Source organism: Lytechinus pictus, chromosome 10 (assembly GCF_037042905.1).
Source record: "Lytechinus pictus isolate F3 Inbred chromosome 10, Lp3.0, whole genome shotgun sequence".
Lineage (NCBI taxonomy): Eukaryota > Metazoa > Echinodermata > Echinoidea > Temnopleuroida > Toxopneustidae > Lytechinus > Lytechinus pictus.
The window spans coordinates 15,898,149-15,916,555 of record NC_087254.1 but is presented as its reverse complement, the minus strand read 5'-3'; the positions used below and the strand labels follow the sequence as shown (position 1 = coordinate 15,916,555).

The 18,407-nt window shown below is 35.5% G+C and overlaps 1 protein-coding gene across 1 annotated transcript in view; it reads left to right on the top strand.

Moving 5' to 3' along the window:
- Positions 1–217: 217 nt before the first annotated feature.
- The window catches only part of LOC129269158 (meiosis inhibitor protein 1-like), a 37,309-nt gene continuing 19,119 nt past the window's right edge, over positions 218–18,407 (top strand). Inside the window, exons 1-13 of the mRNA XM_064105407.1 lie at positions 218–393; positions 1,070–1,210; positions 3,098–3,127; positions 3,576–3,710; positions 4,132–4,368; positions 5,128–5,311; positions 7,006–7,120; positions 8,891–8,951; positions 11,181–11,302; positions 14,435–14,561; positions 15,336–15,487; positions 16,064–16,188; positions 17,120–17,251. Coding sequence (XP_063961477.1) covers positions 341–393; positions 1,070–1,210; positions 3,098–3,127; positions 3,576–3,710; positions 4,132–4,368; positions 5,128–5,311; positions 7,006–7,120; positions 8,891–8,951; positions 11,181–11,302; positions 14,435–14,561; positions 15,336–15,487; positions 16,064–16,188; positions 17,120–17,251 — 1,614 coding nt within the window. The 5' untranslated portion in view covers positions 218–340. The remainder of the gene's footprint in view (positions 394–1,069; positions 1,211–3,097; positions 3,128–3,575; positions 3,711–4,131; positions 4,369–5,127; positions 5,312–7,005; positions 7,121–8,890; positions 8,952–11,180; positions 11,303–14,434; positions 14,562–15,335; positions 15,488–16,063; positions 16,189–17,119; positions 17,252–18,407) is intronic.

Below are 18,407 nucleotides of genomic sequence, written 5' to 3'. Positions count from 1 at the left end.
AATTCTGAAAAAAATGTAATTAATTGCACTTCATAAGTCCGCCTCATTCTGAAATTTGGTATATTTCTCTATTTCTCTGCTATTTCTTAACCGTCCACTCTCTCACTGTCAGGACTGTATATACTCTCGCCCATCAGTAATTATAAATGTAAAGTGCTTAGAAACAAAGTATTAAGCGCTATGTACATGTAACTATTATTATTCAATGCAGATCCTCCTCAACAGGAATGAGGTGCTTCAGATAAGTTGTGTTCAATGCATATCACAGGTCATAGTACAGGATCCTCTCGAAGCAGGGTACAGTGGCCCCTCTCACACCCAGGCACTTCTCCAGGAGGACATGGCTGAATTCCTCTTTGAAGCTCTTTCAACCACCAATGATCTTATGCTTGGGTAAATCATCTTGATTTTTTTCATTTGCAATTTAAACAGAATGAAGGTTTCTCCCTCTGGAACTGTTGATTTAATCCTATCCATTGTGATATCTATGAGGTTTTTTTTTTTTTTTGCTGCTACTGCTTATTGAGTAGAATTGTAGAGAGAGAGAGAGAATGGGGGAGGGAAGAGAAAGTAGAAATACTTTCAGTATTTGGACTCCAATTGAGCCTAGTAATGAATTTCTCATAAATACCAATCGCTGTAATAGCTGCCGTCAATGCCTGATGAATGAAATAGAGTGAGGACTGCCATATATTCAAACTATTTCAGTTCCATTTAGAATTTCTTAGGAGGAGTCCCAATTTTGTTTTGGCCTACCGGTACTTTGTTTATTTTAAGAGAAAAAAATATAATACATTACCAAATACTTCAAAATTTTATGGATGACATGGATATATTGCATGCAAAGTTCTATGACACAAAGAGTTTATTTGATTAGAGTATTTTCTGTTTTAAACGGACAAAATCATCCCCTGTTATCTGTTTTCTCCTCAACCACCGGGCCCTGTACTATAAGAGATAGAAATCAATTTTACAATTAGGCATAACTGTAAGTCTATGGGGAAATTGTGCATACAAAAATTACAATCAATTGTAGATATGAAGCATTTATCTCTTGTCACACCCCCAGCTCTATCTTCTGTTGTCTTCTGCTACTGTCCAAGCACGAGAGTTTCTTCACCAAGTGCCACACTGTCTATGGGATAGAGGCCATTGTGAGAACATTGCAGCACTGCCAGAAGATAAGCTGTACTGATACACTTACACAAGGGTAAGAACCCTAATGCCTCGTTCCCTCTGTCGTGCGATCCGTTACGAACGCCACGGATGGCCTTTCATAATTGATTGCGACGATTTTTCATCAGTGTACAGAAGAAGAAGGCAAGCCTGTCGAGACTTCCGATCGTTCCTTCTAATAGTGCTTGTTCCAACTTGACTATCTAAATGACTTATAAATTATATGCATGCATGTTGCGTGGAGGGTGAACGGATATTTTTTAAAAGAGAATTTGATAATGAACTTGAAATCTTAACCAATCAGATTCTTCTGTGATCAGTATACAATTGCCATGACTGATCTGATGCGACCTGGTATGATCACTGCGATTATTACACTATTAAGATCACTGTTTCGATCATAGCACGAATCGTGAAAGTGGGAACAAGGTATCATTCAACTTACAGTCAATACTCATGTATTTTCTTTGATGCACCGATTTGAACAAATATGACACTGAATGTATGGGTCATTCCATTGGGTTGAGGGTAAAACTTACAAAATGTCTATGAAAAATAGGTACAATATCATTTCACATCGAAAATGGTAAATTTCCAATTCGTCCACTGCCAACTCGTCCACTCACCACATGGTCTACCTTCGTTTAGTCTAATGCCATTCCTTCCATCAACATTTCGTCTAAAAACCATTTGGTCCAATCGTCACTTCGTCTAATCACCAGTTTGTCTATTACCATTTCGTCTAATAACCAGTTGGTCTAATACCCATTTTCTTTTCCTTCATTTTGCACAATTAATAGTTTAGTTTAATTAGACCAAACAGAATATATACTAAATGGCTATTGGACCAACTGGTTTTAGACGGAATGGCATTAGGCTAAATGAAAGTAGACCATGTGGTGAGTGGACGAACCGATGGTAGACCAAATGATAGTAGACAAGTTGGTAATTAGACGAATTGGCATGAGGCGAATTAGAAATAAACCTTGAAAATCAGTTCAGCTGTAGCTAAGTTTTGTGTGTCATTATGATATAATTAGTAATTGATCATTGTACAGTGCGTCCCACAAAAAACGAAACCGAGATTTATCGATGATTTATCATAACTTAATCGCAAATACAATAGACAAATGACCTACCATTTTAAAGCTTAGAATCTCCTCTTTCATCTGAAATTACTTAGATTATTTCTCATTCACACATGAGTGAGCAAAAACAATTTGAAAAGGGGATACCAAAAAGTCATTTGGCGGGCTGTATCTGGGTTTTAAAAAGAAAACCACATTTTTAAAAAGTTCAATATCTGCTCTTTAATTTGATACCTCAATTACAGAAAATGGTCAAGAAATAACAAAATTCTGGTTATTTGAAATAAGGCTTGAATTTCAATAATTTCATAAAATGAAGAGGTTTTACAGGCTAGCGTTCAAACTCACTCGATACTCTGTTTTGTTGACGATCAGCCATGCATTAAGTCTTTTGTTACCGTGCGATAGCTTCAGTGGGTAACCGGTGAAAACACGTTTATTTAATGAAATTATGGAAATACAAGCATTGTTTCGAGGGATCATAACTTTTTTACTACTTGACCATTTTCTGTGATTTAGGTATCAAAGAAAAGAGAAGATATTGAACTTTTTAGTCATGTGATTTTCTTTTTGAAATTCAGATACCCCCCGCCAAATGAGTTTTTGGCATCCTTTCTTCGAATTGTTTTTGCTCAATCATGCGTGAATGAGAAATAATCTAAGTAATACCAGATGAAAGAGGAGATTCTAAGCTTTACATTGGTAGGTCATTTGTCTATTTTATTTATGATTAAGTTATGATAAATCATCGCTAAATCTCGGTTTTGTTTTTTCTGGGACGCACTGTATATGATATATGATATATATGGTATTTGTGTTTCTTGTATTTTCAGATTACTACTACTTTCTGAAATACTTCACAGGTAAGGTCATTTTTTATGCAAATTTATTTATAAAATTCTTATCATAATTACAAAATATTTGAACTTCACAAGGTTTATTCTCTCATGAGGTTTGAAAACTCAATGCATAAAAAGGTTAAGACGTCAAATTATTTGATTTTATTTAGTTTGCTGAAGTGAAAATTTGAAATATTATCGATAATTATTACTCTCTGAGTTTTTACCATGTAGCTGGGCATATTCATTTAATTTTATGATACAAAAGTGGAGTAAGTCATTTTTAGGCAACATGGATGTAACTTTAAGCTAGGTTTCCAAAAGGAAGATAATGAATTCATATCACCAAGAAAGTGTAAGATAATGGAGTTAGCATTGTAGAAATTTTATTCTATTGCATTGGGGCAAAAAAAGAGAAGGCTTCAATCACCATAGAACTGGTATTTGTTTGACTTTGTATTGAAACATGCAGGCAACCCAAGGAGGTCAAATTACTGACAAGTGTCACCATCTGCAAGCATATCTGTGAATTATTAGCTCATTGCATCAGACATCAGGACAATTCAGTGTCTATTCAGGCCATCCAAGCATTCTCTTACTTATTAAGGTAAGCAATAGAAAAAGAAGTGAACAGAATTCAATTTGAATTCAACTTGCAGTACAACTGAGTGAAATAAGCTTAAATATTTTTATTCATTGTGTCACTGACATGGTGCAAAGGAATATAGTTTTATTGCACTGCATATAGTACTCAAGCTTTCTTAGATTTTTTTTCTTGGGTATTTATTCCATTCATCATGAAAAACGCAACATGATAAAATAAGGTACACATTCTAAATTAAAGTCTCAACCAATACAGAAATAGAATATAAATTTTTGTTGATTGAGCACATAACAAGGTGGATATGTGCGCTATACAAATACCTTATATTATTATAATTATTATTATTATCATTGATTTATTTCAATAACCTTCCCTGCGTAAACCTAAACAATGAATAAATTAATTTCATTGCAATCTCCTGCAGAAGGGATCACCTCCCAAGTCCTGTAGATTTCAAGTCTCTAGCGGAGCCCTTGGATGGGACCCTAGCAATTCTCCAGAGACTACCTAGGCCAGCAGCGTGCAGGAAAACTGGCCAGAAGCCTGGCAGGGGGGTCAGACGGACAAGCAAGTTCCCTGGGGATGTTCATGGAGAAGCAATTGCGAAGAAACATCAGGACATTCTGGAGCTGGTCATATCTGTTCTGCTGAATGGACTGAGGTGACATTAAGAAATTGAAAAGAAAAAAGCCATTTCATGAGAGATTATTTTTTTCCCCCTCTCTGAACTTTTTGTTGCCAGTTTGATTCTGTGGCAATGTGACTATAAAGAGCAAACTCATTGGCTCAAATGTAAGTCACCAAGGGTATTAAAAAACCCTTCCTAGGTTTTCACTCCCACTGAAATAAGCAGAAGTCCATAATGCCAATCTGATTTAAAGTGTACACACTCTTTTAATGCACACAAAAAGCATTGAAAAGGGTCTATTTTTAGCCCATAGTTGTCCCTGACTTGATGTTTCAACATTTGTTGTACTAATTACCAATTCTGTCTTGAGGTCAAAGGATTTTACACCACTTACGGGTTCCTTGGCTGGTGTAATGATGCAAGGTTTACACCATTATGTTTTTTTTATATGGGTGCATGTATCCGGGCTGAGTGATGCTCCCTCTCCCATTAAAGCTGTGGTAATAATATTCTCAGGTCAATGGGATTGCTTATTGCTTTAAAAAAAACAATCAATAAATAATCATTTAGGAAAATCATCTAGAAATAGAAAATCATTACTAACTTTATTTTTTATGTTAAACATTTTACCCTGTTTTATATATTTCTTTTCAATGATTGATTCTTTGTAATATATGAATTTGTTCATGAAAACAGATGAAGTGCTTCCAATCCCTCTTTTATAATGTTATGTTCATCAATAATAGGCACTCAATCACTTACTTCATAGATTTATTCAATGTTTAATCACAGGTTGGTCGTGGTTTGTCACGATGACCCCACATCTGACCCTGGTGTGTTTCTCAAACCCAAAACCTCCAACCCTGTCACTGAGCGGTCATCCCCGGAAGACGAAGCCTTGTGTGAAAACAACCTTTCTTCCTTCTCACTATATCTGATGGAGTCTCTTGACAGTGTCTGCATTCCAGCTATTATGGTGGGTGGCATGAGGGTCTGGTTTATAGACCCTATTTTTTATGCCAAATTCTGTGTTCTTCCCTTCCATGTTCTTTTAGACATGTATTAACACATGAAAAGACAGTTGAAAATAATGAAATTCTTAGAAAACAAGAGTTTTCATGCAGATAATGCTTGACAATCCTCATTTTAAAAACAGCAAACAAGTCTGATGGGTATATCTTTCACTTAATGTACAGTTTTGTTTTGATTTTCATCATTTTACTCTATTTGTGTAAATTCAATATTTCCTTGGCCAAAAAAACTGTTTCATGAATTTCTCTAAATTCTGTGTTCTTTCTGAATTCCGTGATTTTTACCTTTTGCGTATCGCAGAAAACTGGAGCCTTTAGCCTTGTTGAATCAAACTTGTTATAAATGATGGAATACAAGCTACTGTCTTAAAGGAGAATGAAACCTTTGAAACAAGATACCTTGTGTGAAAACAGAAAAATCAAAGAAACAGATCAACGAAAGTTTGAGAAAAATCGGACAAATAATGAGAAAGTTATGAGCATTTGAATATTGCGATCACTAATGCTATGGAGATCCTCAAATTGGCAATGCGACAAAGATGTGTGATGTTACTTGTGAACAACTCTCCCAATTACTTTAGTATATATTTCACTTTAATTGCATCTTTTATCACATCTATCAGTAGATTATGTGTTCTTTCTATAGGAGGGCATGTAATACAGATTTTTAAAGAATACATCATGGATAAAGAGTTTGTATCACCACAAGAAAAAGCAGAAAGAGACATTTTGAGGGTATTTTATAGTCCATCAAAGGGAAAGTTGTTCATATGTGACATCACACATCCTTGTCGCATTGCCAATGGGAGGATCCCCATATCATTAGTGATTGCAATATTCAAATGCTCATCATTAACTTTCTCATTATTTGTCTGATTTTTCTCAAACTTTCTTTGTTCTTATTCTTTGATTTTTCTGTTTCGACACAAGCCTATTTATTCCTAAGGTTTCATACCCCTTTAAGCTACTGAAATCCTCATTTGATTTCCTGTTGGAAAGTTACTTACAGACAACACAGAAATGCGACCTATCAGTCCTATACTTCAAAATAGAATCAAGTTCTTACATGTATATTTTATTAGATATATTTTTTCCTCTTTTTTTTGATCTGCAGTGTATGTTTTCAAACTGCAGTAGAGTATAGCTTTGGTGGGATTTTTATTGCACTTTCATACAAGAAACATTTGAAAAGCAGTTAATAAAATTAAATTATGTCCATGATTTTGTTTTTCTGCATACAATATTACACAGTGTGAGATGAATGACTTTCAGGAACGTTCTCTTGAATTAAACCATTCTCTTGAATTAAACTGGGCGTTGTGGCGTGTGCCTGTAATCCAAGCTGTGGGGAAGTTACAAATTGATACAGAGGCTTGAGGTTCGAGCCCTGGTTACGTCTTTCGGACAGTGACGTTAAAGGTCGGTCCCAGACGTAAATAATCATATCTGATTGATACACGTCTGACAAAACTTACATTAAGTCATGAATTTCACTGCAAATCTCACTCATATTTCTCTACAGTTTTTGTTATTCATAGTTACTGCTTCTTGTTTTTATTCAAAACTTCATAAACTTATCCCAATATCCAAAATCTAATTTTTTTTTAAATTAATCTCAATCTTGGTGCGTGTGATATAGGCAAACCACAAGGGCTTGAGCAGACCTGGGATTTATGCTTCACTGTTTGAGTCCCTCTCCATCATGCTGTCTCTTCACAACAACGATGGCCTCAACAGACTAGCTGAAAAACTAGGTGTGCAACCAATAAATTGAGCCACTGTCAGAATCATTAGCTCTTTTAGTCTAGAACGCAATAACTTTAATAATGATAAAAATGCAATTGGCTATTCTGAAAAGTATGATCATCCAACTCTACATGTATATTTCAGGCATTAATGAAGAGATTTGTCTCCTTTTGGTTTTTGCAAATCATATGAAAAGTTTTAAGGATGTCAAAATACCATGACTTGAGCTCTCTTAGCACCTAAGAACATGTTCCAGTTGTGTGTAAAGTTGTTCCTAGGCTGCGTTTATGCGACCTCAAGCCAGAATCATGATTTGAATCATGATTTGAATCATGATTCAAAACACAAACATGAATCACAATATCACAGAATCAGCGTTTAGACGACCTTCATTCCAATGCTGTTTCTCCTCAGATTCGGGCCAATCCAGTGCGCATCACTAGTGCGCAGTTTGACAGAGGAAGTTTTTCGCACGTGTTTCGGCTCTCGAAAAATCTTTTGCTTCCAGAATTCAGTTTATACCTCATTTTGTTTACTTCTATCATATAGGGTCCATATGCTTCTATTCATCTTGTTAGTTTATCCAAAATGGTGTTCGGAAGTGAATTTCAGCGTAGATCCAATTTAATATTAATACTGTATACTCAACAACAACTGAGATCATTGTCTGTCCAGGTAATTCATTTACTAGAACTTGAAGGTGAAAACATGACCAAAAAATGAAAAGTAGTGGACGATGCGATGACCAACACAGAACTTGAACATGACAAGAAATGCATGCGTAGTACATAATCATGTACATACAATGAGCATATAGAGCGCCTTGAGCTTGGCAAGAGTCAAACCGAAAGTAGCCCGACACAACAGTGAGGTCATAGAATCATGATTGTAATCACGATATCGTTTATTCGAACATTTTCGTACGTGATTCTGCAGAAACGTCTTTCCAAACGCCCCTTTTTTCTTGTTTCATGTTTGTGATTCTAATCGTGATTATATTCAATTTCGACTAAACGCAATCGTGATTCTGCAGAATCATGATTTGAATCATGATTCAGATCATGATTCTAGGGTAAAAAAGTGGTGGATAAAGGCACCCCTATCTTTATGACCTGTATGATACACCACCCTGGACTGTAACTTACAGCAGAACATATTTGCCCGAATTCACAAAAGTAGTTTTGGAAACCATGGATTGAACCCATGGTTTATGCAGATTTCCTGTATAAATTACGCTTATTTACCATGTATATTAAAAATGTCCTATGCTTATGTGCGCTTTTGTCACAGTGCGCAGAATTGATGCCTGTTGTCAAGGTTAAGTACGTTATTTTACTCATGAGTCCACTGTTTGAAGAGTGGACTCATTAATTCAAAACAGTGGACTCATGAATAAAATAGCGTACTTAATAACCATGGCAACAGCGGTCAATTTGGCGGACTGTGACAAAAGCGTGCATCAGCATTGGACATCTTTTAATATACGCAGTAAATAAGCTAATTTATACAGGAAATTTGCATAAAGCTTGGGTTCAACCGATGGTTTTAAAAACCACCTTTTTAAATTCGGGCCTAATAGTTTATTTCAATGGATATGGTAGAGGATTTTGTTAATAAGTACTTTTGACAATATGTTAGATTAATTGCCATCTATTTTTAAATCTGGGGTATGGCATTGGTAGAGATGTATATTTGACAATGAAAAAAATGATAATTATTTTGTGAATTGTGTTTCATTTTACATGTAAACATTTTATCACTTCAATATTTTCTTTCAGTTGGATCATCTTTCATTCAACTTGCAATGGAAGTAAGACATCAGTTCCAGTCACAAGAAGGGTATGTATTGTGAAATAACTATTACTGTCTTTAAGTTTTGAATTGGTGTCTGCTAGAAGCCTTGAAAGCAATGGTCAAATAGTATGAACTTGGGCCTGTAACACAAGGCTTAGCAGTCATTGTACAAGAATCTCTTTACGATTGTTTCCATTGACTACAGTGTACAATCAATCGTAAAAATCAAGCGTACAATCAATGGCTAACCTTTGTGTTACGGGACCCAGAGGGCTTTAGCCCTTTGCAAGCTGATGTTGCAATTTTGCACATTCGTACAATTTAACTCAACAATCGTAATAATTACTTTTCTACACTAAATTCATATTAGAGAAGCTAATAAATGGCAAAAGTTCTTGGACAACATCTATATAACAATCATCAGTATCATGTGTTTAAAATGAAAATCTTGAATCAAAGAAAATAACATATGGACACCATTGTCATTATTATCCCCCCAAAAATAATTCAGCTTGCAAAGAGTTAGACAATATAAGAACTTTTTCTGAGGGGGAGTGGAGTGGGGAGCAAGAACTACTAATGATCATGAGAATGTGCATTGTCTCTGGAAATTAAAGGAACTTGTTTGCAGTTTAGGTGTATTTTTATGGAATATGTACAAAAGATATACAGTTTTTAAATTTGTATGACTCTTTCAAATAAGCATGTCTTTATCTTCATGTTGATATGTACAGCTATCCATTATTAAAGGTATGATGTTTAAATAAATCCTCTACATATAAAACTAGTAATTAATCATCAAATTTTCTAATGTGAGGCATGCAATAAAAAAGGACGTATTTTAACCCAATAAACAAACTAACTACTGTAAGTAACGATGTATTAACCGCACCCGTGTATTAACCGCACCCCCCATTTTCGGATGGAAAAAAAAAAAAAAAAATTTAATCAAACTTACTTTCTAACTCTAATATGTGTATTTAAGAAAGAGTCAAGAACCAAAAAATATCGAAGAATTACTGGTAAAAAATGATGGGAAATCAGCGCTTCGTCACTTATCTGCAAGTTGCCGACATTATTAGCCACTTCCACACTCACCTCACACACACACATATGGTACCGGTGTTCATTGCAAGTACCGATACCAGCATCAACATGGGGGCTCACCCATACGAGAAGATCGTTCATATCATATTTCCTGCATCACAGCCCCACTTTTGTTTTCAGAATTCTGTCTAGCATTCAATGTCTTGACATGAATTTTAGACAAGGGAATACGGGAAGGTTCAAGATACGAGAAATTTGCGATTTTGTTCAGGTGTTTTTCTTGTCTGCTTTGAACCACTACCGGTAGTTCTCAGTACGTGTGTGGCGGTATCTTACAGACAGCAAAATAGGAAAAAAAATGCTAGTACCGGTATACCGTATTTTCAATGGGAGCTCTGGGCGGGAATAAAGTGAATAATAATTAAAAATAAAAAGTCGGAAGGAGTGAAGATGGGGATTGAAGATTGATTTTGAGATGATGGATGATAGAGAGAAATGAAGGAAAGGCAAATGAAAGAAATTAATTGTCAAATAATACCAATAATTTGTCAAACAAAATAACTTCCACGGAAAGGTAAAGCGCCAGCTTACGTTGACGTTGCGATAAACATTACACATGCATGTCTTATTCGGCTAGCTGCACCGCGCTGTGCGATCGATTGGCGTCTGAACTTTGCCGCGATGACTAAAAAATGACAACAAAGACAGAGTCACACCATTAAAAAAAGTCAGTTTCATGAAGGTAGGTGCGTTTGTTACCGTGATATAACTTTAGGGACATTTACGGCAGATACCGGTAGTCATAGTTGCTTCCCTTTTATACCCGCGGCTCATACCCCTCTAAACGGGATTGCCCCAATCTGTCCCTCCGAGAAAAAGGTGCGGTTAATACACAGTTACTTACGGTATATGCAACAAGAATATAAATAATATGTATAACTGAAGAAAACATGATTGAAAACTAATTAAAGTACTTCATTTCCTAGTACCTTGCAAAAGTCAGAGCTGTGTATTTCATGCAGCAATCCTACAAGCACCTTTTCATTACCAATTATCACACTTTGTCATAGACTAAACAATGGGGAATGCAGGAAAACAACCATGAAAAGATGCAAAGTACCCTTTTTAGCAAGATTTCTACTACAAATTTTTGACAAGGTACCGACATGTAGTTAATTGACTCAGCTATCATTTGCCTAATAGAACTCTCTGACATTGTTTATCTAGAATCAAGGAGCTGATCAAGTCAACAGATAGTTTTCTTGTTGATCTGCTGCACTCATGTTCATCCCAAGGCCAATCAGCCCCAGACGTAAACATCTCAACAGATATGGTCCATAACATCACTGGTATGAAGTTATTTTCCCTATCTGAATTATTTGGTAGCCCCCCAAAAAAATAAATGATTTTTTTTGCTTGAAATCCTTGGAAAAAAGGGTGTTGGGATGAGTGGATAAGTCTCTGGACTTTGCACCAAAAGGTCTGGGCTCAAATCCCACTATAGCAATCCCATTCTTTGGTAAGGCATTTATCTACCTTTGCCACTCTCTACCCAGGTGTACTAAATGTGCACCTTTAGGAAGGAATTCCTTGAATGTTCAAGTGCCCAAATAGGGTAGCTATGCATGCTAAAGCTGGTGTAATAGTGTGCATTGCTTAGAAGCAAATAGTAGCTGGCTATATACGTACATGTAAATGATCCATATCGTGATTAAGTAGTAATGGAATTTTTGAAAATGCATGAAAACATGAACGTTCAATACCTAAAAATGCTTAAATTTCTTTGGGAGAGGTAAGGCCTACCCATAACCAGCCACCCCAGGCAGTTGGGTTGCTGCGCTCCCTCAAAAGCAGCAATTTTCCTCTTCATTTCTCTGCACCAAGCCTGGTGCACCAAAGTGTTGACAAATTTCCTGTTTATGCAAAATATGCCATAGCTTGGAACCAAACCCAAATATAGATTTTACTTGCACATCCTAATCAGCAGTAGATATGAATAAACTGTATGAGGCTGCAAAAATGTTATTTGTGTTATTTTCTGAAGCAAAAGTATAGGGCTAGGTCTGGGAATCAAAACTGTAATACTTTTTTATTATATGTCGAAATCAGCATTAGATACAAACATGTGAGACTTCAAAAATTTGATTTTTGTTATTTTCCAAAGCAACTAGTTTGGCCCTAGTTTCTGGGAATCAAAACTGATGACTTGTAAATGCCTTTTCATTGTATGTCAAAATCAGCAGTAAATATACATGTAAGAGACTGCACATATTTTATTTGTGTTATTTTCCAAAACAGCTAGTTTGGCCATAGGTGTGAGAGTCAAAACTGATAAAAACCGTTTCATTGTATATAAAAATCAACAGTTAATATATGAGACTTCATAATTTCGTTTTTGTTATTTTCCTAAACAAACAAATTGGGTCTAGATTTAGGAATCTAAATTGATAAATAAAAATTGAATAAATACCCTTTTCATTCTATGTCAAAATCAGAACTAGATTATTAGACGTACTTAAATCTTTATTCATGTTCTTTTCCAAAACAAACTAATTTGACCGAGTTCTGGGAATCAAACTGATAAATAATAATTAAATAAATCCCTTTTCATTATACCTTTTCATTGTAGCAGTCTGCATATCTTTCACATACAGACCCTCTTTTTATTGTCTGAAAATATTTAAGATAAATGATATCAGTACACTACAATTAGCACTTTTTATGCATAGGCCTATATATAATTATGAAATGCTTCCCCCAGTATTCAAAGATTTATTTTCATACAATAGCAATTTCCACTCATATCCAACAAGAACATGCAATAATATTCAATTAAATAATCCCAGGACGCTTTTCGCACATAAGACACTAAGACATCATGGACCTTATATTGGGAACGTATTGCCAGATTCACTCAAGAAGAAGAGATCATTTTATTTCTTTAAAGGAGCCATGACAGAATTGCAATTAAACCAATACCTTACAAATTGAATGTTTATTATTATTATTGTTTAATGTATCAGTATAATTTTAATGAGAAATTGACTTTTGGTTAGTACATGTATACATTTAAAAAAGAAAACAACAAAACTTTATATTGCTTTTAAAAATTTCTTTCTGAGGACCAAACATCCACTCCTACGGCTCCCAGTCCCTTCATGCACTTGCATGTATTAAGACAGTAGATATAATTATTTTATCTATTTCCAGGGCTGGCACGTTTTCAAGCTTTGCTTTAGTGACAACCTTGCAACCATCCTATTTATTGTGTAACAGAAAATTCCACTTAAATTGTTTTGTTATGTATGATACATTTGATGATTTATATACAAAAATTATTGTTCATTACCTTGATGTCAAATTTTAGATATGTATTTTCTTGTCCAGATTTTTGTTAGGAAAAAGGTTGCAAAAACCAATAAATGAAAATGAAATGAAAATGAATTTGAATATATGAGACTGCATAGGTTCTATTTCTGTAATTTTCTATCAGGGGTGTGAGGGTTCAGCTTTTTAGCTGATTAAAGCTATTTTTGCTTTGGATTTTCAGCTTGATATCAGCTTGTTTTTGCTTTTATGTGAATAAATGTTTGGGACCCTATTCAACTTTTGTATCGCCTGCATAGCAGAGTGAGACTGTAGGCGCCACTTTTCCGACGACGGCGGCGGCGGCAGCGTCAAAATCAAATCTTAACCAAAGGTTAAGTTTTTGAAATGTCATCATAACTTAGAAAGTATATGCACTTAGTTCATTAAACTTGGCCATAAGGGTAATGAAATTTTACTAAATATCCTACCTGAGTTTCAGGTTACATGAACAAGGTCAAAGTTCATTTAGGGTCAATGAACTTTGGCCAAGTTGGGGTATTTGTTGAATTACTATCATACCTTTGAATGTTTATGGATCTGGTTTGATAAAACTTGTACATAAGAGTAATCAAGTATCACTGACAATCATGTGCGAGTTTCAGGTCACATGGCAAAAGTCAAAGGTCATTTTATAGGTCAATGAACTTTGGCCATGTTGGGGGTATTTGTTAAATTGCCATCATAACTTTGAAAGTTTATGGATATGGATTATGAAATGTGGACAGGAGGGTAATCAAGTATCACTGACAAGGTCAAATATCATTTAGGGTCAATGAACATAGTATTTTATCTTCCAGAGGTGCTCCACTTGTTGCTTTTCTTCAACACTTTAGCCTTTTCACGTCTCTTTGTTTGGGATCACTCTGATCCCTGTTGTGTAAATCCTCATTATAATCTCAATATAATCTAGCTATGAACATTTTGAGTGATGGAAAAAGAAGCAATCAAGTTTAATAAGGAGAATAATGGTCCTTCATACTGGTTGATCATCTAATAACCTGTTGACTACTGAATTCTGTAATTCTCGTAGGTTTTATACAGGAACCACTTAATTCCAGTAGGCGATTGGTTAATTTAGAAATTTAAAAATGAAAATAACATATTTTGTCCAGGTGCTCCTGGTGAGATATGCCATCTCCTTGGACACCATGAAGATACTACCAGCAGATCATCATCACACAGAGATACACAACAGTGTCTGATGGCATTACTCTACTATGCAAGGCTCTATGGAGACAGGTACACAGACACATTCTCACATAAACTATCAATTATAAGCAAAAGTATGATCTCTGCACAGATAAAATTGTTGGAAATTTGTTGCATATTTATATCCAAAATGATAAGAGTATATTCATACCATTTTTTAATTGTAATGCAATTTTGTTCTGCTATTAATTCTTTCATGACTTGCTAAAGTCAACCATTTGAAGAATTCCTCCAGTTTAAAAGAAATTTGCTTTGGTGAAATTTCACTCAGCCCCTTATAGATTTAGTATTTGTCAAGACTGATACAATAGTCAGTATTAGAAGCTATTGAGACATATTTTTGTATAATGATGTGGACATCTCATTTTGTGAATGACAATAGATCTTGGGCATTGATTTCATTGTGTTGCCATCTTAGTGGCTGAGGCCATTGTCTTTCATGAATTGACAATCTGCAGCAGGGGCTTCTCTGACAACTCTACTCACGCATATTCTTATATCTTGCAGATACCTTTTACATTCAGTAAATTTTCTTTCTATATTAAATATTGGTTCATTTCATCCCAGTGTGCACCATTTACAATTGTATATACGCCACATTGTGCATGTTATATCAACTCGTCAAGGAAACTTATAATTCCGCATTGTGCGTATGAACTTACTATTATCTTTTATCCCTTTTGAGCTTCTGAATTACTACTTTTAAAGGTTAGCAGCTCTTATCCTCTGAGGGTTGGCAATATGAGATTATGCGGTCATATGCATACAAGCTAGTTCTAAATTTGTTTGCTTCTTTCTTGGTAGATGGGTTTCAAGCTCTGACCTTCTAAAGTGCCTGACATCTTTTATCACTCAGCACCCAGACATCACCTCTCTTTCTCTCTCATCCACCAAGCATCTTCTCTTCCTCTTTGCCGATTGCTTTGTGCACTCTGGAACGCAAGCAGGTAGCAGTGGTAAGGATAGCTTGTTTACATTCAATATTATCTCCCTGTAGTCCAATGTCATTCTTTAAATGGTTTGCTATCAACTGTAGGCCTACTGAAAAGAAAACTAAATCATGGTGACCATGTGGGTCTCTCCTCCTCATATTGAGGTGTTGTGACTGAGTGGAAAGTCTATGACTACGAGCCGCCAGGTCTTGGTTTGGAATCCCACCACAGGACTTGTGTCCTTCGGTCTGGTAATTTCCTTTACTTTGCTCCTTTGCAGCAAGTCATGTGGTCGGAATAATCATGTCCAAAGCAGAGCTCATCAAGTCACAGCCAATGATGACGTCATTACGATTATAGATTGAATTTGCTTTTATTCCTACAAGAAGTGTTAAAACAGACTGGAAGTTTGTACCACTATTCACACCAATGATTTATGGGCTGGAATGTTAATTTTTTTCATATAAAATATTTTATAATACTTTCTTTAAAAATTGGATTGCAACAGATCAGGTAGTGCACACTGATCGAGCTTTACATAACCATGCTAATAATGGCAAGACAAACACAATGAAAATTTTTTTCCCCCTTTTCAACAAGCTTGCTACATCTTGGCCGATCACATGACGCGACTAGAGGTTAAGTCATTGTACACCAACCATCGCAGTCTAATTCAGTGGGTATTCATGGCAAGTAACATTCCTACACAAGCAGCCGTGAAAATGGTAAGCATTTGTTTCTTTAGAGATCTTTTTTTTAATGATTACCCTTCACAGGAAATATTCCATGTAGAATGAGCTGCCCTGGCAATTTGTGCATTTCATACTACTGTTTCATAAAGACTAATTGTCATAAAAAATGCACAATTTTTATAACAAATTTACTATCAGCCAATCAGATTAAAAGATTTCAGTACCTTTTAACTGTTATTGCAAATTTGGTGCTATAATACGTTTTAGGAATCGGACCCCTGGTGTGTAAGTTGGGCCCTTATTGTGACCTCACTCCTCTGGGTTAATGCAGAGAGATTGGTCAATAGCAGTACACTTGACACCATGCATTAATGGTAGTGTTACTTTTTCAAAGTGATTACAAACGTTCTTTACGTTTAAACACTTTAGGGATTTCTGAAATCTTACGTCTAGATCCGTTGATTAATCCTCATCCCCTTTGCTTGGGGTTTATCATTCAGTCAAATATTCCTTTAATCTTTTACTTTTTGAAGTATTCATGTAATAGAACAGGGGGGGGGGAGCGGTTGTTTCACAAAGAGTTAATATATGATTAGAGTCGCACCTAAATGTCCAGTTGCCTTGTCGACTATAGGCACCACTGCACTGGACAGATCATGCTAAGAGGATGTGCGCTACTGCGTATTAATCTATAAGTTACATATCATGTGAGTGCGTCAGCATTGAAGCATGACTTGAAGTCATACTTAGCTCTTTGTGAAATACCCCCAGGTTTTTTTATAGCATTGATCATATAGAAGGCGAAGGTAGAAAACATGCATTCTTAAAATCATTAAAGAATTACATCCCTTTTTTTTTGGGGGGGGGTATTGGTCCAAACACTACTTACATCACTTGCATCTTTTCATGAAAGTAGGACCAGCATTACTTTCTTTTTCTATCTCTCTCCTCCCCTTCTCTATAGTTAACTCAGTGGATGGACCATCTTGATATGCATACAGATGAGATGAGCCTTGAAGAGCTTGGTGAGGATGATGACACTGCCTTCACTCTTCATCTTATGGCACAGCATTCTACCTGCCTTGATATTATGATGGTTTGTATTGTCTATTTTACAATTGATTCCACCGTAGTAGAATCCATCTTTTCATGTCGATACTCCTTGATCTCTAAGTAGTTTGAACAATCTTGTCATCCAATTGGAGCAAAATGGTTGTCGTATAGTCTGTCAGTCCTTTTATTGTGCTTGTGGCTGTAGTGAGGTTGACATAAGGAACAGCAAAAAAAAAGGCTTCCACAGGATATTGTTGTGCTTAATAATATCATGCTTCTCCTCAGTACAATTCCAACAAATCCGATCATATCAATAAATCAAAGTGCGTTTACAATGCAGAGAATCCAATTTTGATAATCCAATATTTAATCCGTTATCAAATCCTAGTTGGTTCACAAATTCAACGAATTCAGATAATCCGTGTAATCTATGGAATCAAGAACAAAGAGAAAGAATCATAAATACCAGCAAAATGAAACATCATCTTTTATTAAAGCAACATTAAATATTTGCAAAGCCAGAATATCATTTATCAACAACTCAGATCTAGATATTATATTCTATACATGAATATATGCTGTAGGTTTCCTTGTTTTGAATAAAAAAATTCCCTAAAAATGCATGCTTTTGGGCAATCGACCATTCTTTCAAAGCTGTGTGCAGGCACCTGAATAGGTAGCCTAGCTTAGCCGGGGTAATAATAATAGCAGGGCCCGCTGGGAGAACAGTTTTCGGAACTAAAGTGGCTACCCTGGGTAAATATACCATTATCATTATTATTACTAATTCAAGAGTCGCCCCCAAGATCCGTCACAAAAAATTCAATATTATTAAAAATCAATATTCTAAGGCATAATAATGATAGTTGCTTTTACTGCAAAAAGTAGCGCTTAAAATGAACGAAATAGCCCTCAAAATTGCAAAATTTTCCCATTGTGGAATAAAAGATTGCCCCTAAAAATAACTTCAAATAATAAACTCTAATATCAATAATCTTAAAGGGGAATGAAACCTTTTGAACAAGTAGGCTTGTGTCGAAACAGAAAAATCAAAGAATAAGAACAAAGAAAGTTTGAGAAAAATCGGACAAATAATGAGAAAGTTATGAGCATTTGAATATTGCAATCACTAATGCCATGGAGATCCTCCCATTGGCAATGCGACAAGGATGTGTGATGTCACGTGTGAATAACTTTCC